Source organism: Bufo bufo, chromosome 10 (genome assembly GCF_905171765.1).
Source record: "Bufo bufo chromosome 10, aBufBuf1.1, whole genome shotgun sequence".
In the NCBI taxonomy this organism is placed as follows: Eukaryota; Metazoa; Chordata; class Amphibia; order Anura; family Bufonidae; genus Bufo; species Bufo bufo.
Genome location: NC_053398.1, coordinates 148848514 through 148866061, shown reverse-complemented (window position 1 = coordinate 148866061; position 17548 = coordinate 148848514). Strand labels below are relative to the sequence as shown.

The window sequence follows — 17548 nt, the reverse complement described above, 5'->3', positions numbered from 1 at the left end:
TCCTATCACATTATACACTGCTCGTTTCCATGGTTACAACCACCCTGCAATCCATCAGTGGTGCCGTACTTGCACACTAGAGGAACAAGCACCAGCCTATGTGCGCTCCCACAGTCCCCGCCCAGAGGCCAGCGCCTTTTCCTATAGTGTGCAAGCACGACCACCGCTGCTGGATTACATGAAAACGAGCAGTGGATAACGAGATGGAAAAATGAATCCAGCCAGCAAAGGAAGAAATATAGAGAATCACAATACATTAGTAACTGCCTGGTGTTAACGTCCTCTAAATAATGAATGCCACTTGCTGAAGTTAGAGGACCCCTTTAAGGACCAATAATAGTGTTCTAGCAGTCATAACATTTAAATTGTTTCTTCTAAATTCTTTTATTATTTTGTGGGATTCGTTTTTTTTTAGGAACAACATTTTAACATTATTTTGTGGAATTTATTTACACGTTTACTGTGTGGTAAAAAGAACATAACTTTATTATGTGGTCACTACACTGATGATAATGCCACATTTCCATATGTTTTTAACTTTTTTTCCTTTCCTCCTGCAGCCTATCAGATCTGCAACTGCCCCCCCTCCTCCTCCTCCTCCAGACCGAAGGGAGTTGGGCGGCTGCTTTAGCTGCTCATATCTCTGGATTGGTACCAGCTAGAAATATGTATTGTTTGAAAGCTGACATTCTAAGCTTTTAAAAAATACCAAAATGACTGCATTATCTTCACTACATGGGAAAATATCCTGTTAGAAATCGGGATGCAGTGAATGCAGCGGAAAGTGAAAGTAAAAGAAGGTTTTTAACAGTGATATCTCCTGTTTATCTTGGGCTAATACGGTCAATGCCAGCTTTCAAACAAGACCAGGCCCATGTTTCTAGCTGCTACCAATCAGGAGACACCAGCAGCTAAAGGAGCCCCTTCCCCCCTCCACTTCTGCCTGAGCTCAGCTCGGTCAGAACAGTTAGGTGGGTAAAGGGTTTGTCCAGGGTTACAAAAACATGGCGGCTTTCTACTAAAAACAGTGCCACACCAGTCCATGGGTTGTGTGTGTGGTATTGCAGCTCAGCCCCATTCATTTTATTACAGATGAGCTGCAATACCAGACACAACCTGTGGAAAGGTTTGGCACTGTTTGTGGAAGCATGCAGCCATGTTCTCCTAATCCTGGACTTTATTGGTAAGAATGCCCCTGTACCCGGTTCTGTGCCTGGTGGGAGATGGCATTCTACAGTAAATCCTGGAGTGCTAAACCCCTTAATGACTTGGCCCGATCGGACTGTAATGACACACTAATTTATTCCTTTTTGCATTTCAGCAGCCAGAACTACTTTTTCCTTGAAGTGGCGGCTGTATGAGACTTTGTTATATGTGGGAGGAATGGTCAGTTTTGTCACCCAGTGAGTATTGTACATGTACAGTACTGTAATGTATTAGCATACTCCTGTAAAATACATTATAGCCTTGGTAACACATAGAACCATAGAATGTGTCGGCAGATAAGAACCATTTGGCCCATCTAGTCTGCCCAATATACTGAGTACTATGGATAGCCCCCGGCCCTATCTTATATGAAGGATGGCCTTATGCCTATCCCATGCATGCTTAACCTCCTTCACTGTATTTGCAGCTACCACTTCTGCAGGAAGGCTATTCCATGCATCCACTACTCTCTCAGTAAAGTAATACTTCCTGATATTACTGTTAACCCTTTGCCCCTCTAATTTAACACTATCTCCTCTTGTAGCAGTTTTCCTTCTTGTAAATCTTCTCTCCTCTTTTCCCTTGTTGATTCCCTTTATGTATTTAGCAGTTTCTCTCATCTCCCCTCTGTCTCGTCTTTCTTCCAAGCTCTACATGTTAAGGTCCTTTAATCTTTCCTGGTAAGTTTTATCCTGCAATCCATGGACCAGTTTAGTAGCTCTTCTCTCCAAAGTATCAGTATCCTTCTGGAGATATGGTCTCCAGTACTGAGCACAATACTCCAGATGAGGTCTCACTAGTGCTCTGTAGAGCGGCATGAGCGCCCCCCTCTGTCTACTGGTAATGCCTCTCCCTATACACCCAGCATTCTGCTAGCATCTCCTGCTGCTCTATGACATGGTCTGCCTACCTTTAAGTCTTCTGAAATAATGACCCCTAAATCCCTTTCCTCAGATACTGAGGTCAGGACTGTATCACTGATTGTATATTCTGCTCTTGGTTTTTACGCCCCAGGTGCATTATCTTGCACTTATCAACATTACATTTTAGTTGCCAGATTTTTGACTATTCCTCTAGTTTTCCTAAATCCTTTTCCATTCGGTGTATCCCTCTAGGAACATCAACCCTGTTACAAATCTTTGTGTCATCAGCAAAAAGACACACCTTACCATCGAGGCCTCCTGCAATGTCGCTGATAAAGATATTAAACAATATGGGTCCCAGAACAGACCCCTGAGGTGCCCCACTGGTAACAAGACCATGGTCTGAATATACTCCATTGACTACAACCCTCTGTTGTCTGTCCCTCAGCCACTGCCTAATCCATTCCACAATATGGGAGTCCAAGCCCAAAGACTGCACTTTATTGATAAGCTTTCTATGTGGGACAGTATCAAAAGCCTTACTGAAGTCTAGATAAGCGATGTCTACTGCACCTCCGCCATCTATTATTTTAGTCACCCAAGCAAAAAAAATCTATAAGATTAGTTTGACATGATCTCCCTGAAGTAAACCCAGGCTGTTTTTCCTCTTTCAATCCATGGGATTTTAGATGTTCCACAATCCTCTCCTTAAGTATGGTTTCCATTAATTTCCCCACTATTGATGTCAGGCTTACTGGCCTATAGTTGCCCGATTCCTCCCTACTACCTTTCTTGTGAATGGGCACAACATTTGCTAATTTCCAATCTTCTGGGACGACTCCTGTTGCCAGTGATGGGTTAAATAAATCTGTTAATGGTTTTGCTAGTTCGCCGCTAAGCTCTTTTAATAGCTTTGGGTGTATACCATCAGGCCCCTGTGACTTATTTGTATTAATTTTAGACAGCTGACTCAGAACCTCTTCCTCTGTAAAGACACATGCATCAAAAGATTCATTAGTCTTCCTTCCTAACTGAGGTCCTTTTCCTTCATTTTCCTTTGTAAAAACTGAACAGAAGTATTCATTGAGGCAGTCAGCTAGTTCTTTATCTTCTTCTATATACCTTCCTTCTTTAGTTCTTAATTTTGTAATTCCTTGTTTTAGTTTCCTTTTTTCATTTATGTATCTGAAGAATGCCTTATCACCTTTTTCCCTGACTGAGCTCATTTCTCTTCTGCCTGTGCTTTAGAAGCTCTTATAACTTGTTTGGCCTCTCTCTGCCTAATCTTATAAATTTGCCTGTACCACAGTGGTCTCTTCCTTTTTTTGCTTTTACTGACAAGCCTAATGCAATTTTCTGTTGCCTTCTATAGTGCCACTTTTAAGTAGTCCCATTTCTCCTGGACTCCAATCAAACTGTTCCAATCTGATAGGGACTCGTATACCACTAATCTAATTTTAGAAAAGTCAGTTTTTCTAAAACTTTTGTTTTTGTGTGGTGTGACTCAGTCACTGTACTTATAGTAAACCACACTGACTGGTGATCACTAGATCCCAAGCTTTCCCCTACAGTAATATCAGATACCAAATTCCCATTTGTGAATACTAAATCTAGAATGGCCTCCTTCCGGGTTGGCTCTTCCACTACTTGCTGTAGAGATAATCCCAGTAGGGAATTTAGAATATCTGTACTCCTGGCAGAACTAGCTACAGGCTTAGTGTACAGATGACTTGGGGAAGGGGGAGGGGGGTTCTTGGTCCACCGGGGTGAATGAACAGGGGTCCCCCTATCCTGACTGTGTCACCGGCAGTCTAGACCTTTCAGCATGCTGAAAAATCTGGATTTGCAGGCGGCAGATCACTCTGTCTAATAGCAATCTGCCACTGGCACACTGCGTTCTGCATAGGGGCGAGCGGTGACATAGTGATCACTCCTCCCCATGTTGTGGAGGACACTGCTGCAAGTAATAGCTAGCAGAGAACTAGCTGCTATCTGCTGATTGCCAGGAGGGAACGCTCCCGATCTCCCCCCCTTTAGAGCAGGAGCTACAGAGTGATAAAAACTGTGCTCTACTATAAAGCTTCTTAAAGGGGTTGGTCCAAGATGATAAGCTTTTGATCAGTAGAGATCCTACCATTTGGACCCCGACCAATCAGAAGAGCAGGAGGTCCAGGTGCTGGTTTAAAAATTGTAGAATATTTTTTGTGGGATGTCCCCTTTAAATGTCATTGTGTGCCCAGTCTATTGCCATCAGACAACTCCTACTGTATATAGTCCATTTAGAGCTATGCCCATACTCCTGACGGCCTTTTGTAATATTGTGCTAATTTCATGAATCGTATTGCTCATCACTGGCGACCTACAGCAAGAGCCTACCTACCTGGTACACATATAAATCACATATCAACACTTTTACTAATAGTCGAGGAGGTGGAAGTCCATTAGGTTATACTCAAGCTTTTTCCAAGGGGGAAAGTCAAAAATCTGAATAAATCAGGAAAGCCAAGCGTTTTGCAGAACTGCGCTGTTGGCTCGAACCCAGCAGAACTGGCTCTGCAGGCGAGTCTGTGAAGGGGAAGGCGCTACACTGAACCAATTTCCCCTCTTAGAGTTTTATTAGAGCTGAAAGCATTTTAAAGTAAAACACATCCCCCCCCCATCATTACTGCCAGATAAATTGTCTACAACACTCCGAGTTCGCTCGATGGGAGACAATGCCAGCTGGTCCCAGGGAGGATACGCAGGAGGTTAGTCATCAAATGTTTTACGGTACGCTATGGCAGGAGAGCACATTCTCCTTTAATAGGCCTTTCACTTTCACTCAGCTCTCATATAAAAGGACCATGAACGAAAGGAAAAACTCTATTTATGACCAGAAGAATGGATTTAATTGTTTACATAATCCTAATAAAGTTTAGGGCTAGCCTCCCGAGGAACGAGCGGGGGCCAGGCCAGCAAAGTGTCATTTCATCCCGACGGCGGAGCACACGTTCTCGAGAATTGACATAGGCACCTGCGAGTCTGGCTGTCCTCTCACTATAAGTTGCAGCATAGCCTGCTGACAAGCTGTAAATCCCCCCCACCGCGCTGCCCGTTACTGTGTATATTGTGAGTCAGAAGTGAGAGGACATGAGCTTGGTGATGAGGCAGAAGATACTTCAGGAGGCTGTTATAAGGTTGGCACGAGTCTGGGGTATTCGCCACTAAATGGAGTGGACTTTATCACAGGCAGGTGCAACACTGGTGAGAGAGCCTAGCCATGAGTCAGGTCAAGTGAAGTCCGGCAGCTCAAACCTAGGAAATGATCGAAAACTCACAGGCGGATAACCAAGCACTGGAAGAGAGGATCCAGGGCAGGAATCTTCATTTTAAATCCCTGCTCTTTTTGAGCTTTGGAGTCCAATGGGAGGTCACTGAAAGCTCTCCGTATGCACAGTCCTAGAGGGAAGACGGTCAATCATTGAGAAAAACTGCCCACTGCTCTCCTAAGCAAAGACAGAGCAGGCAATTAAAGGGTTCTCCGGAAATGCTTTAAATGGATTGTGTGCAGGACTGGTCACCACCTCTCACAGAGCTACCTTGGGGGGTGAAGCCTCATTACACACTACACTCTGGCACTTGCATATACTACATGTTGGTTGAGTTTTTCTGTCAGGCTGCTCAGCCATAATAGCATATCATAGGCAGGATCACCTCCTTACCATCTACTGTAGAGCTGTGTAGTAATGCCCCTCGCTCCCCTAGGCAGTTTTGCAAGTGGAGGCCACCAGTCCTGTTCACATTTTAGGACAGGTTACTGGCTTCGACGCCACAGACCTGCTGCCTGTCCGAAGAAAATTCAGCAAACGATGTGCTATAAATCATATTTAACATTTTTGTTTGTAATAGAGTTAGTAGAACTGACCATAGCACAACCTATACTACTTTAAAGTGGTTCTCCGGTTGTTAGAAGTTATCCTCTATCGACAGGATAGTAGAGAACTATTAGATTGGTGAGGGTCTTACCGATTGGACCCCTACTGATCACATGTACCCTCTAGAGCCCCCCTGAAATGAACAGAGCGGCCGGTTGCACATGCGTGTTGCCACACCATTCATTTCTATGGCACTTCGGAGATAGCCAAGTACAGAACTCGCCTATCTCCAGAACTCCCCTAGAGATGAATGGAGCGGCCGAAAGCAGGTGCGGCTGGCCACTCCGTCCATTTTTGGGGAACAGGGCCACCATTCCCACGATCAGTGGGGGTCCCAGCAGTAGGACTCGCACCAATGTGATAGTTATCCCCTATCCTGTGGATAGGGAATAACGTCTAACAACCGGAATACCCTTTTATGTGACACTAGACACAAGTCTGTTTGTGATTGGCGTGACCTACGTCTGACTTGTCTAACGTCTTTAATGTGGTTACACTTAATGTATAACTAACCTTCTAGGAGAATAACCAAAACCAGCTGGCGAGGACGGGACCTATGGAAAATAGTCGGCAGACTTGTGGTGAACAATAGCTGGAGAACCATTCAAAACCCCAACATCCAGGAAAGAGACTAATAAACCATTATTTCATCCATTTTCCAACATATCCCAAACTGATGCCTTTCTGCTCACAAAATAAAAATTGCTTTAAAGTATAACTGTCATATTTATTTAATTTTTTGCTAAAGTGTAGGGCAAGTGATAGGTAACAATTTTGCAATAGACTTTATTTAGCCAAAACGTTAATTTTTGGTAGAAAACTGGGGCTGAAATGGCCCTTAGCAGCACTCTTCAAAAGAGCGTTGCTAAGGGCCATCCGTCCATTAGAAAAGACGGGCTGTGCAGACGCTATGCTTCTGACTCGTGCCTCCCTGGGAAACAGAAGGCTGGCACAGGAGTCTTAGGAGTTAAAATTACATTTATATTCCCCTTTCTATGCAATCTAATGCTCCGTAACATTCACTGACCTGCGATCCCTGTGATAATAATTCATGTAGCAGCCGCCGGAAGTAGAAGCACTGTGCGCAGTGAGCCGGCGGCTGCTACAGGAATTATTATCACAGGGATCGCAGGTCAGTGAATGTTACGGAGGGGGCGTGTCCATTCTGCTGGCAGCTCAGGGGGCATGTCCCAGCTCACCCAATCACAGCTCAGGAGACAGTTGAAGGATGAAACTGAGCATGTGCGGCCTTCTCAATTAACAGGACAAAGAAATAAAACAAACAGCAGGTGGCGCTCTACAGATACATTGTATTGAATAACACACTGGCTATGCTAAATTTGTAATTACATGCAAATTAAAAAATTCAGCAGCAGGTGCTTGTTTGAAAACTGTAGAATATTTTTCATGGGACAACCCCTTTAAATATATGTATATTAGAAAAGTTTATGATTTACTATTCTCTAAGCAAATTTCTAATACCCCTTTCTAACAGGAGAGTTGACTGGTGCAGTTCTGGTGCTCGAGACCACCAGCAAATACCCGACTTCATGGGACAGAGCTCACTCCTCAAACAGTGACCACAAGAGGTTTCATGCAGCCATTCACACAAATGACAGTCCATGTAATACATGGACGGACTGGGTCCACGCATCAGTGTGAGCAAGAGACAGAGCGAGTGAGCCAGAGATGGGTTATAAAGAGGGTCCTGAGCAGAAACCCCACTGAATGATACCCAAATGCCCAGGAATGGGGCATACAGAAAGGGGTTGCCAAAAGAAGAAGAGCCACTGCAATGAAGCTGAATCATAATGGTCATTTTTGTCCATGGTTTAGCGCCAAGTATACTCACAGGCTGAACACCACCTGGATTCAACATGGCCCCTCACAAGTAAATGCATTCAGGTGTTTGGATGCAACAATCTGCAAAGCTCAGCTGTGGCTTAAACGTTTTTCCTTGAGGGCGATGATTCATCCAGATTCATATCAATATTAAATTAGAAAATAATTGCACATCTGTGACCCGGATACAATGTATTAAAAGTATCAGTTACCCAGGACTTCAAGAGCTACAGATTGTCAGGATGTGACCTTACATCAAGACGCTGCTGAGGCCACACAATAACGGCTGCGCACTTCTCCTGCCCGGGTGTATTACTTACTATCATACGCTTTTCTCTGTATGAGACAAATGAGCTCATTAATGATGGAAACATTTTCCTGAAAAAAAAAATATTTCCATTTGTCAAAATACAAGCCTAATTTACAAATGCCCCGAGGAAGCTAACAAGCTGGGGCCTCTCACCAGACAGATACAGGAAGGGAGGAGAGCACCTGAAAATGTATGCACCGACAGGATTAGAGGAAATGGTGGCACTTCAATTTACATCCCAATTTAATACAATGGATCTTTCGGCTCGGGTCTTTGATGTTCGGTAGTATATTAGACTTTGTATTTCAATATGAACCCCAATCATTTTCAGATCTTTGACCTTTATCAACATTTATTTTAAATGATCTAAACCCCAAGACGCAAGTAAAATCTGTCTTGGCGAGCAGATATTGCTGGGAATGGATGCTGTCACTGAGCGCTCCTGCCACACGGAGGGACAGATCTGCTCTTCCTGCATCGCCTCTGTTCGCACGTGCGTGTCGGGACCTACACACAGCTGCTTGCAGTGGGCGGCATGTGTGTAGCCTCCTGCTGCCTTCCGGGTTCAGAAGCAGGCTGGCTGCTCTGACTACTGGGAAAGTGTTTTGTTTTTGTTAGTTTTTTTGGGAGGGGGTGATTGCTGCGACTCCCTCGCTCTCTAATATCTAATGAGTGGACTTGCACCGAATGTAAAAGGGCAGATTCATCACTGCTTGTTTGAACACCATCTTATGACATAAAATATTAGGGCACACGGTATAGTTTTGCTATAATTTGCAACTTTCCAAGCTCCTTGAAAGGGCCAAGCAAAGAGGGCAGGGCTTAGCTGGTGGGCGTGGCCTTCCATAGCCCAGCAGACTAGCTATAATTTACACCAGAACCTGGTTATACTGGGGACACTGTGGGGGCCATTCCTTATTCTGGGGGACACAATGGTGGCCAATGGATGTCTAGGGGGCATTTCATATACTGAGGGCACAAGGGGTTGGGATTATAAAAAAAAAAAAGCCTATGAAATCCATTTATAAAAACAGCCATTAAAAAACAGATGAAAGGCCAGAAATTGGATCCACACACTGATGCAAAAGGGCCATGAAAGACTGTCTGTTTTTAATGGCCTTCCATGTCAATGTACCCTAAGGAGAACATTTTTGTAAGTTAACAACAGAAGACAAAAGACAATCAGCATTGTTTTCAGAGGTCGTCCACTCAAGCGTGAAATTAAAGGACTCACTTTTACCTCAAACTTTCTTCTGCCTGTAAGGCACATAACTATTGCTAAAAGTACATAAGTAGATAAATGAATGTCTCTAAAAAACATTGCTGGACAACGTCAGGACAGGAACAAGTATGTCTTGAAAAATGAATTCAAGGCGTACCGTGGACTTGCAGAATAACATCAGGAGTTTATGTACATATATTGCACTGAAGACCCTTCAGGAGAACTTGCTGTGAGTGTTACGGTATCTCGGCGTCTGAGGCTTAATCTTTCATGGAGGAGCACAACATACACTTTAGATCAGGACAAGGAATGCGGTTTTATCACTTGTTATGTAATGGGGGAGATTTATCAAGACTGGCATTTCCTGTGCACCAGAGCGAGATGCGCCAAAGGCCAGCTAGGGGCTGGTGTAGGCTTTAGCTATAACTTACATCAGTTTCTGGGGTAAGTTAGAGTAAACCTGGGGTGGCCATGGGAATCCCCACCACCCTTTCCTCACCACTAGAAAAATAGAAAGAAGCTCAAAGGGGAAGATTTATCAGGAGCAGAACTTTCTGCAACGGTCTTGATATCCCTCGCACTGCCAGACGATCCTCCAGTGGTCTGTGCACCTAAACAGAAATCTGCACCAGAAAACTGATGCCTTTTTTTTTCTTCTTCAAAAAGTTGCTTTTAAAAAAAAATGACTAACACACATTTGCAACTTTTTAAAGCCACTTTTCTGGCACACGGGAGATGTTAAATTTCCCCCAAAAAGTACAAAATTATAGAGCAAATACAGCAGTGTTGTAAAAGGTTGGATAAATGTCTCCCCAATGAGCATATCTATGTAGCTTAATTTACCCAAAAACACGTATTTTGGTCTTCCCTCGGCTGATGTGTCAGTATACTGTAAGAAGAGGCTTGGAACGGTACAGTGTATTCGCTATTCCAGCAAAAGGTATACAATAAAAGAATATATTCTGCACAGTACACTCTGTGTTTATATGGGACCTCCAAGGGCAACACATCCAACTTTATACCTACACAGTGGGATCGGTTGCCCTCTTCCATCACATGTAGACGACAGGCGCTTTTCCCGATGTATACATCAGAGGACGCTAGCGTGATGTAAAAATATTTAATATTTCATTTCTATCCAAGTATAACATGGTTTCCATTACACTTTTGTGCTGTGCTGCATAATACGTAGGCGTATTGGGCAAGCTTAGCAGAACCTTAACCAACAAAAAGATTCATACATGGTTCATTCTACATTAAATGCCAAATATTACCTTCTTAGCTGAAGTGTATGATGGGGGAGTCAATGTGATTTCTGCAGACTTCAGCCATGTTAGTAAAAATGTCAATTATAAAGCTATAACTTATAAACTAAAATAACCAATAATACTACAAGTGCAAAACCCTTTATAGCGGTTCTCCTACCATCGGACTTTGTTCCACGTCTGTGTGGCTCCAAGAGGTGACCCAGCCACCATGGGTACTTGGATTGGGGTGGGCTGTTTGTTCATGATCAGGTCCAGCTTCTCCTCTAAGGACTTACAAGTTGCCTCCAAAACTTGCAGCTTGGATTCAATGCTGTCCAGACGCAGGCAGATCGTTTGGTTGATGGAGAACAAGAAGGACTGGAATGGAAGAACGGCAGCATGAGAACACAAGCGTCCAGGAACACAAAATAAAGGTACTGTAAAACGGTTTTGATTTGTCTCCTGGTGAATGTAGAACTTCTCAAAGTAGTGGCCAATCATACTAACAAGTTAGGGGACAATGCTGGTCTAGATCAGAGGTGGTCTTCTTAAAGAAGTGGTCTCTTCATTTGTATTATTTGGAGAAATCTTCTCCATATTCATGAAGCAGAGTGGTCACAATGCAATGGAGCGTGCAAGCCCTACGACTATTTAGGAATTTAGGGAATATGTGGAAATCAATCACCATGGGAGCAAGGGACACCAGTCAATGCAGTAAAACCTTAGCAGACTGGTACGGATTTCACCCAAAACTACAGCTGCAAGAGAAACCCTATCAGTATAGGGTGTAAGATTTGCATATAATGTTAGTCTGTGGATATCCACATCCAGTCTCCCGCCTGACATGTGCGTAATATTTACAACACAGGAACTGAATGTCTTCATGTCCAGATTAAGAATATTTTCAGTCATATTATGCTTCCTGCAATGCTGTATAGCTCAAATCCTGTATTAAAATATTCCTTCCATAATCCAAATGCCTAATTTTCAGAAATATTTCCAGACCTGAGATTAAGCTGGGGCATAAATCACTTTTATTCTTTTTACAGACCTGCTAACAGAAACATGCAGGTAAAGAAAATAATTTAACCTCTGACCCTGCATAGAAATAATTTGCATTAAAAACGTTAAATTTAAAGCTCGAACCCTCAGAAACAGCAAGATTGCCATCTAGTGGCAGAAAGTGGAAAGGCACAAAACTAAACACTGCAATTTAAAAAGTGAGAGTGTAGGTAGCAATTCCCCATTTGGATAACAATGGGACAATGCAGGGAAAATGAAATTAGTTTATATGTGCTAAAGTCTCTGAATATGGAGGAACTCTACAGAGATAAGCTTGTAAAGACCATTACTGAAAATATTAAAGACACCGATGCTGCAGAAGTCCTCAGAAAGCACTGCTGTTGCAGGACAAAAGTAGTAGGGAATAGGGACGAGTGGCCATGTAATACACGGTATGGTATATCTGGAAGACAAGAGGTCATCTTCCAGGTGGTTTTGTACACATTTCATCAATTTAAGGGTGTAACGTGTAAGTGTTAGGCCTCTTTCACACGGGCGTTGCAGCAAAAGGTACGTTGCGGAACATGTGCAATATTTCCGTGCAAGTGCAAAGCATTGTAATGCGTTTTGCACGCGCGTGAGAAAAATCTGCATGTTTGGTACCCAAACCCGAACTTCTTCACAGAAATTCGGGCTTGGGATCGGTGGTCTGTAGATTGTATTATTTTCCCTTATAACATGATTATAAGGGAAAATAATAGCATTCTGAATACAGAATGCATAGTACAATAGCGCTGGAGGGGTTAAAAAAATATAAAACATTTTTTAACTCACCTTAATCCACTTGATCTCGCAGCCGGCATCTCTTCTGTCTTCTTCTTTGCTGTGTGCAGGAAAAGGACCTGTGGTGACATCACATGATATTTTACCATGGTGATGGATCATGTGATGACCGGAGTGACGTCACCACAGGTCCTTTTCCTGCTCACAGCAAAGAAGAAGACAGAAGAGAAGCCGGACTGCGCGAGCAAGTGGATTAAGGTGAGTTAAATTTTATTTTTTTAACCCCTCCAGCGCTATTGTACTATGCATTCTGTATTCAGAATGCTATTATTTTCCCTTATAACCATGTTATAAGGGAAAATAATAATGATCGGGTCTCCATCCCGATCGTCACTTAGCAACCGTGCGTGAAAATCGCACCGCATCTGCACTTGCTAGCGGATGCTTGCGATTTTCACGCATCCCCATTCACTTCTATGGGGCCTGCGTTGCGTGAAAAACGCACAAAGAGGAGCATGCTGCAATTTTCACGCAACGCACAAGTGATGCGTGAAAATCTCTGCTCATGTGAACAGCCCCATAGAAATGAATGGGTCCTGATTCAGTGCAGGTGCAATGAGTTCACATCACGCATTGCACCCGCGCGGAAAACTCGCCCGTGTGAAAGAGGCCTAAGAGAAGAAACCATATGGTGAATACTGAAACCTTTATGGAGGGATCCTGACAGTTGATTTCTATGCGCTGTCGTTTTAGTGAAGGCGCCAAGTCGTCGTCTGAGACTTCATGATTCTCTAGAACAACTGTAAAACAGAAAAAAAAAGAAAATGAAACGGTTATTAGGACAGAAGTTTATTATCCTGGACGCGGAGCGGGTCAGCTGGCGGGCTGCCCACCGCATCCACTCTATGACCCCGTGTCCTGAGGCTGCTTGTTAACACACGCGTCTTGCAGATGACAGAACGGGTGGGGTGATGGCGTCCGATAAGACATTCTTCTGGCTCTTTTGGCTATAAGTGATCAATGAGTAAACTGTTTGCAAAACCTAGAAAGAATAAACTATTCTAGCACACATCTGTACAACATCTAAGTGTCTGTTACTTCCCTCTAGTGACCACACATCTGGCCCCCGGCCATTGGGCTCATTTACATGTGAAGACAATCAGGAACCACGCGCGGAGATCAGTAATTGACACAAATGCATCAGAAGACATAAGCCATGGACATTATAGCTTCTATGGATGTAGACGGGCTGGCCATATATATGCATCTTACACGGATGTCAGCCTGGACTCCGCAGAGTGTGCATGTGTCCTAAACAGGGAGGGGGAAAAGAGCAGCTTCCAGACACCTCTCTCCCCAACAAAAAAAAGGATTGGACAGTAAAAACCCAATTTATTTCCTCCACCACCACTGGCCATTGGGGAGAGTTGAGATATACACACTAGATGGCCGGTCAGAGGGCCCCAACAAAATCGCCAGGTACAACAGACATTTACCTAACGTACTTGGCCAGCTTAGATCGGTGCTTGGCAGCTGAATTTACAAGGTTGGCTTTCTTGATTGTAGTTTCCCCACAAGATATAAGGTGCAGCACGGGTCTGGCAGCCACTTAGGCCCCTTTCACACAAGCAAGTTTTCCGAGCGGGTGCAATACGTGACGTGAACACATCGCACCCGCACTGAATCCTGACCCATTCATTTCAATGGGTCTGTGTACATGAGTGTTTTTTCTCTCGCATCAGTTCTGAGTTGCGTGAAAATGTTCTATATTCTATGTTTTTCACGCAGCCCTGGCCCCATAGAAGTGAATAGGGCTTCAGTGAAAAACACATCGCATCCGCAAGCAAGTCCAGATCTGAAGCGTTTTTCAATGATGGTTGCAAAGAGATGTTTGTAAACCTTCAGTTTTTTATCAGTCGCGTGAAAAACACATCAAAACACATTGTACACGCGGGGAAAAAAACTGAACGCAATCGCAGACAAAACTGACTGAACTTGCTTGCAAAATGGTGCAAGTGTCACTGAACGCATCCGGTGCCAATGCGTATGGTTCGTGTGAAGGGGCCTTACCCGCGCTGAACGTGGACATTTTATCTGAACCGAGCATGCATGTTAAGCCACGAGGCACCTAATATAGCAAGTTCTTAACTCATTGGGAGATTAAAGGGGTTGTCCGGGTTCAGAGCTGAACCCGGACATATCCCCATTTTCACCCAGGCAGACCCCTGACTTGAGCATCGGACCAGTTCATGATCCGATGCGCTCCTTTGCCCTGCGCTAAATCGCGCAGTGCAAAAGCATTTCTTGGAGTTCCGGTGACGTACCGGGCTCTCCATAGGGCTGCCAGGCGGAGGCTTCCGCCCAGCAGAAAGCCCGGTGACGTCACCGGCACTGATGGGTGGGCTTTAGCGCTGCCCTAGCCTGTAAAACGGCTCGGGCAGCGTAAAGTCCGCCCATCAGAGCTGGTGACGTCATCGAACACACTGCTGGGCGGAAGCCTCGGCTGGCAGTGTGTTATTGTAAATAAAGGATCCCTTGCCCTGTGAGATCCAGCACTGGGCAAAGGAGAGATATTAACATCAGGGGGGCTGCCTGGGTGAAATTATGGGTATGTCTGAGTTCAGCTCTGAACCCGGACAACCCCTTTAATGGGCTAGAAATACCCAGAGTAAGGCCTCATGCACATGACTGTTCCGTTTTTTTCAGTCCGCAAATCGCGGATCCGCAAAAAACGGAAGCCGCCCGCGTGCCTTCCGCAATTTGCGGAATAGAACGGGCGGCCCATTGTAGAAATGCCTATTCTTGTCCGCAAAACGGACAAGAATAGGACATTTTCAATTTTTTGGGGCAGGGATACGGAACGGAGCAACTGATGCGGACAGCACACGGAGTGCTGTCCGCATCTTTTGCGGCCCCATTGAAGTAAATGGGTCCGCACCAGAGCCGCAAAAACTGCGGCACGGATGCGGACCCGAACGGTCGGGTGCATGAGGCCTAACAAAGTAATATTTCCTTTTCTAATGTGTGATAGCAAAACACAACAATTTTTTAAATGCATTTTATCATTTATTTAATTTCTTCTTTTAGAGATCTCATTGACATCAGAAGACTGTAAACTGATGAAAAACAGAAATCAACAAAACCAAACTTTAGGAGTCTATTCTGTGACGTCTCATATATAAGGGAGACACATTTCTTCTAGAACGGTTTTAGAAAGTCGCTTTCATTTGTCACCGACCCCGTTGGTTTCCTCTCCAGGGTACAAAGCCAGGTTACCCCCAAACAGGAGGGAGGCTACACCTCTTTATAACAATCCCCTCTCTCTCTTATAACGTGTGTTTTCCTAGTCACAGCTGCACACACAGATAATGTGCATTTTAAAATGAAATTGAAATGGTTCCTTGAAAACAAGATAAGGGCTTGCATCACAAATCTTGAAGACATCTTAAAAGCAAGTATGAGAATGAGACAAGGCCCTTTACGGTCTGTGCCGCGGAGACTACGGTGAGAGATCTGCACTGCAGACAAGTCACTTTAATTAACTTACAAATAAACTGCAAATGAAGGAAGTTGTTTCAGTGGTTAATAAACACCAATCTGAACAAGGGTTTATTGCCCAATAAAAATAAACTAAGAGAACCATAACCAGTTCTATCTCGGTGCTAAATACTGCAGAGCAGGCAGCCCGCCCTCCGACAAGGTCTCCGAAAAGCATTAAATCCAGAACGCAGAGCGTTTAATGAGAAACATTCACTAACAGCAGCGCCGGGTACAAGTAGTAGTAGCAGAGTTAGGTACAAGCAGTAGTGTAGTAGTGGTAGGTACAAGCAGTAGTGTAGTAGTGTGGTAGGTACAAGCAGTAGTGTAGTAGTGGTAGGTACAAGCAGTAGTGTAGTAGTGGTAGGTACAAGCAGTAGTGTAGTAGTAATGGTTTGAGGTACTAGTAGTAGTGGTAGGTACAAGCAGTAGTGTAGTAGTGGTAGGTACAAGCAGTAGTGTAGTAGCAGAGTTAGATACAAGCAGTAGTGGTAGGTACAAGCAGTAGTGTAGTAGCAGAGTTAGATACAAGCAGTAGTGGTAGGTACAAGCAGTAGTGTAGTAGCAGAGTTAGATACAAGCAGTAGTGTAGTAGTGGTAGGTACAAGCAGTAGTGTAGTAGTGGTAGGTACAAGCAGTAGTGTAGTAGCAGAGTTAGATACAAGCAGTAGTGTAGTAGTGGTAGGTACAAGCAGTAGTGTAGTAGTGGTAGGTACAAGCAGTAGTGTAGTAGTGGTAGGTACAAGCAGTAGTGTAGTAGCAGAGTTAGATACAAGCAGTAGTGGTAGGTACAAGCAGTAGTGTAGTAGCAGAGTTAGATACAAGCAGTAGTGTAGTAGCAGAGTTAGGTACAAGCAGTAGTGTAGTAGTGGTAGGTACAAGCAGTAGTGTAGTAGCGGTAGGTACAAGCAGTAGTGTAGTAGCGGTAGGTACAAGCAGTAGTGTAGTAGTGGTAGGTACAAGCAGTAGTGTAGTAGCAGAGTTAGATACAAGCAGTAGTGGTAGGTACAAGCAGTAGTGTAGTAGCAGAGTTAGATACAAGCAGTAGTGTAGTAGTGGTAGGTACAAGCAGTAGTGGTAGGTACAAGCAGTAGTGTAGTAGTGGTAGGTACAAGCAGTAGTGTAGTAGCAGAGTTAGAACAAGCAGTAGTGTAGTAGTGGTAGGTACAAGCAGTAGTGTAGTAGTGGTAGGTACAAGCAGTAGTGTAGTAGCAGAGTTAGATACAAGCAGTAGTGTAGTAGTGGTAGGTACAAGCAGTAGTGGTAGGTACAAGCAGTAGTGTAGTAGTGGTAGGTACAAGCAGTAGTGTAGTAGCAGAGTTAGAACAAGCAGTAGTGTAGTAGTGGTAGGTACAAGCAGTAGTGTAGTAGTGGTAGGTACAAGCAGTAGTGTAGTAGCAGAGTTAGATACAAGCAGTAGTGGTAGGTACAAGCAGTAGTGTAGTAGCAGAGTTAGGTACAAGCAGTAGTGTAGTAGCAGAGTTAGGTACAAGCAGTAGTGTAGTAGTGGTAGGTACAAGCAGTAGTGTAGTAGCAGAGTTAGGTACAAGCAGTAGTGTAGTAGTGGTAGGTACAAGCAGTAGTGTAGTAGTGGTAGGTACAAGCAGTAGTGTAGTAGCAGA

General features: G+C 44.1%; 1 protein-coding gene across 2 annotated transcripts in view; it reads right to left on the bottom strand.

Annotated features, from left to right (window-relative positions):
- LOC120981134 (BTG3 associated nuclear protein) overlaps positions 1-17548 on the bottom strand; it is a 317594-nt gene that overhangs the window by 265619 nt on the left and 34427 nt on the right. The window contains exons 3-4 of one of the 2 annotated variants that reach the window (XM_040410642.1): positions 13095-13189; positions 10783-10982 (exon numbers count right to left, since the gene is read on the bottom strand). In XM_040410642.1, the coding sequence (XP_040266576.1) occupies positions 10783-10982; positions 13095-13189 (295 nt within the window). Of the gene's footprint in view, positions 1-7835; positions 7854-10782; positions 10983-13094; positions 13190-17548 lie in introns of those variants that run through there. The other variant, XM_040410644.1, reaches the window with a different exon arrangement.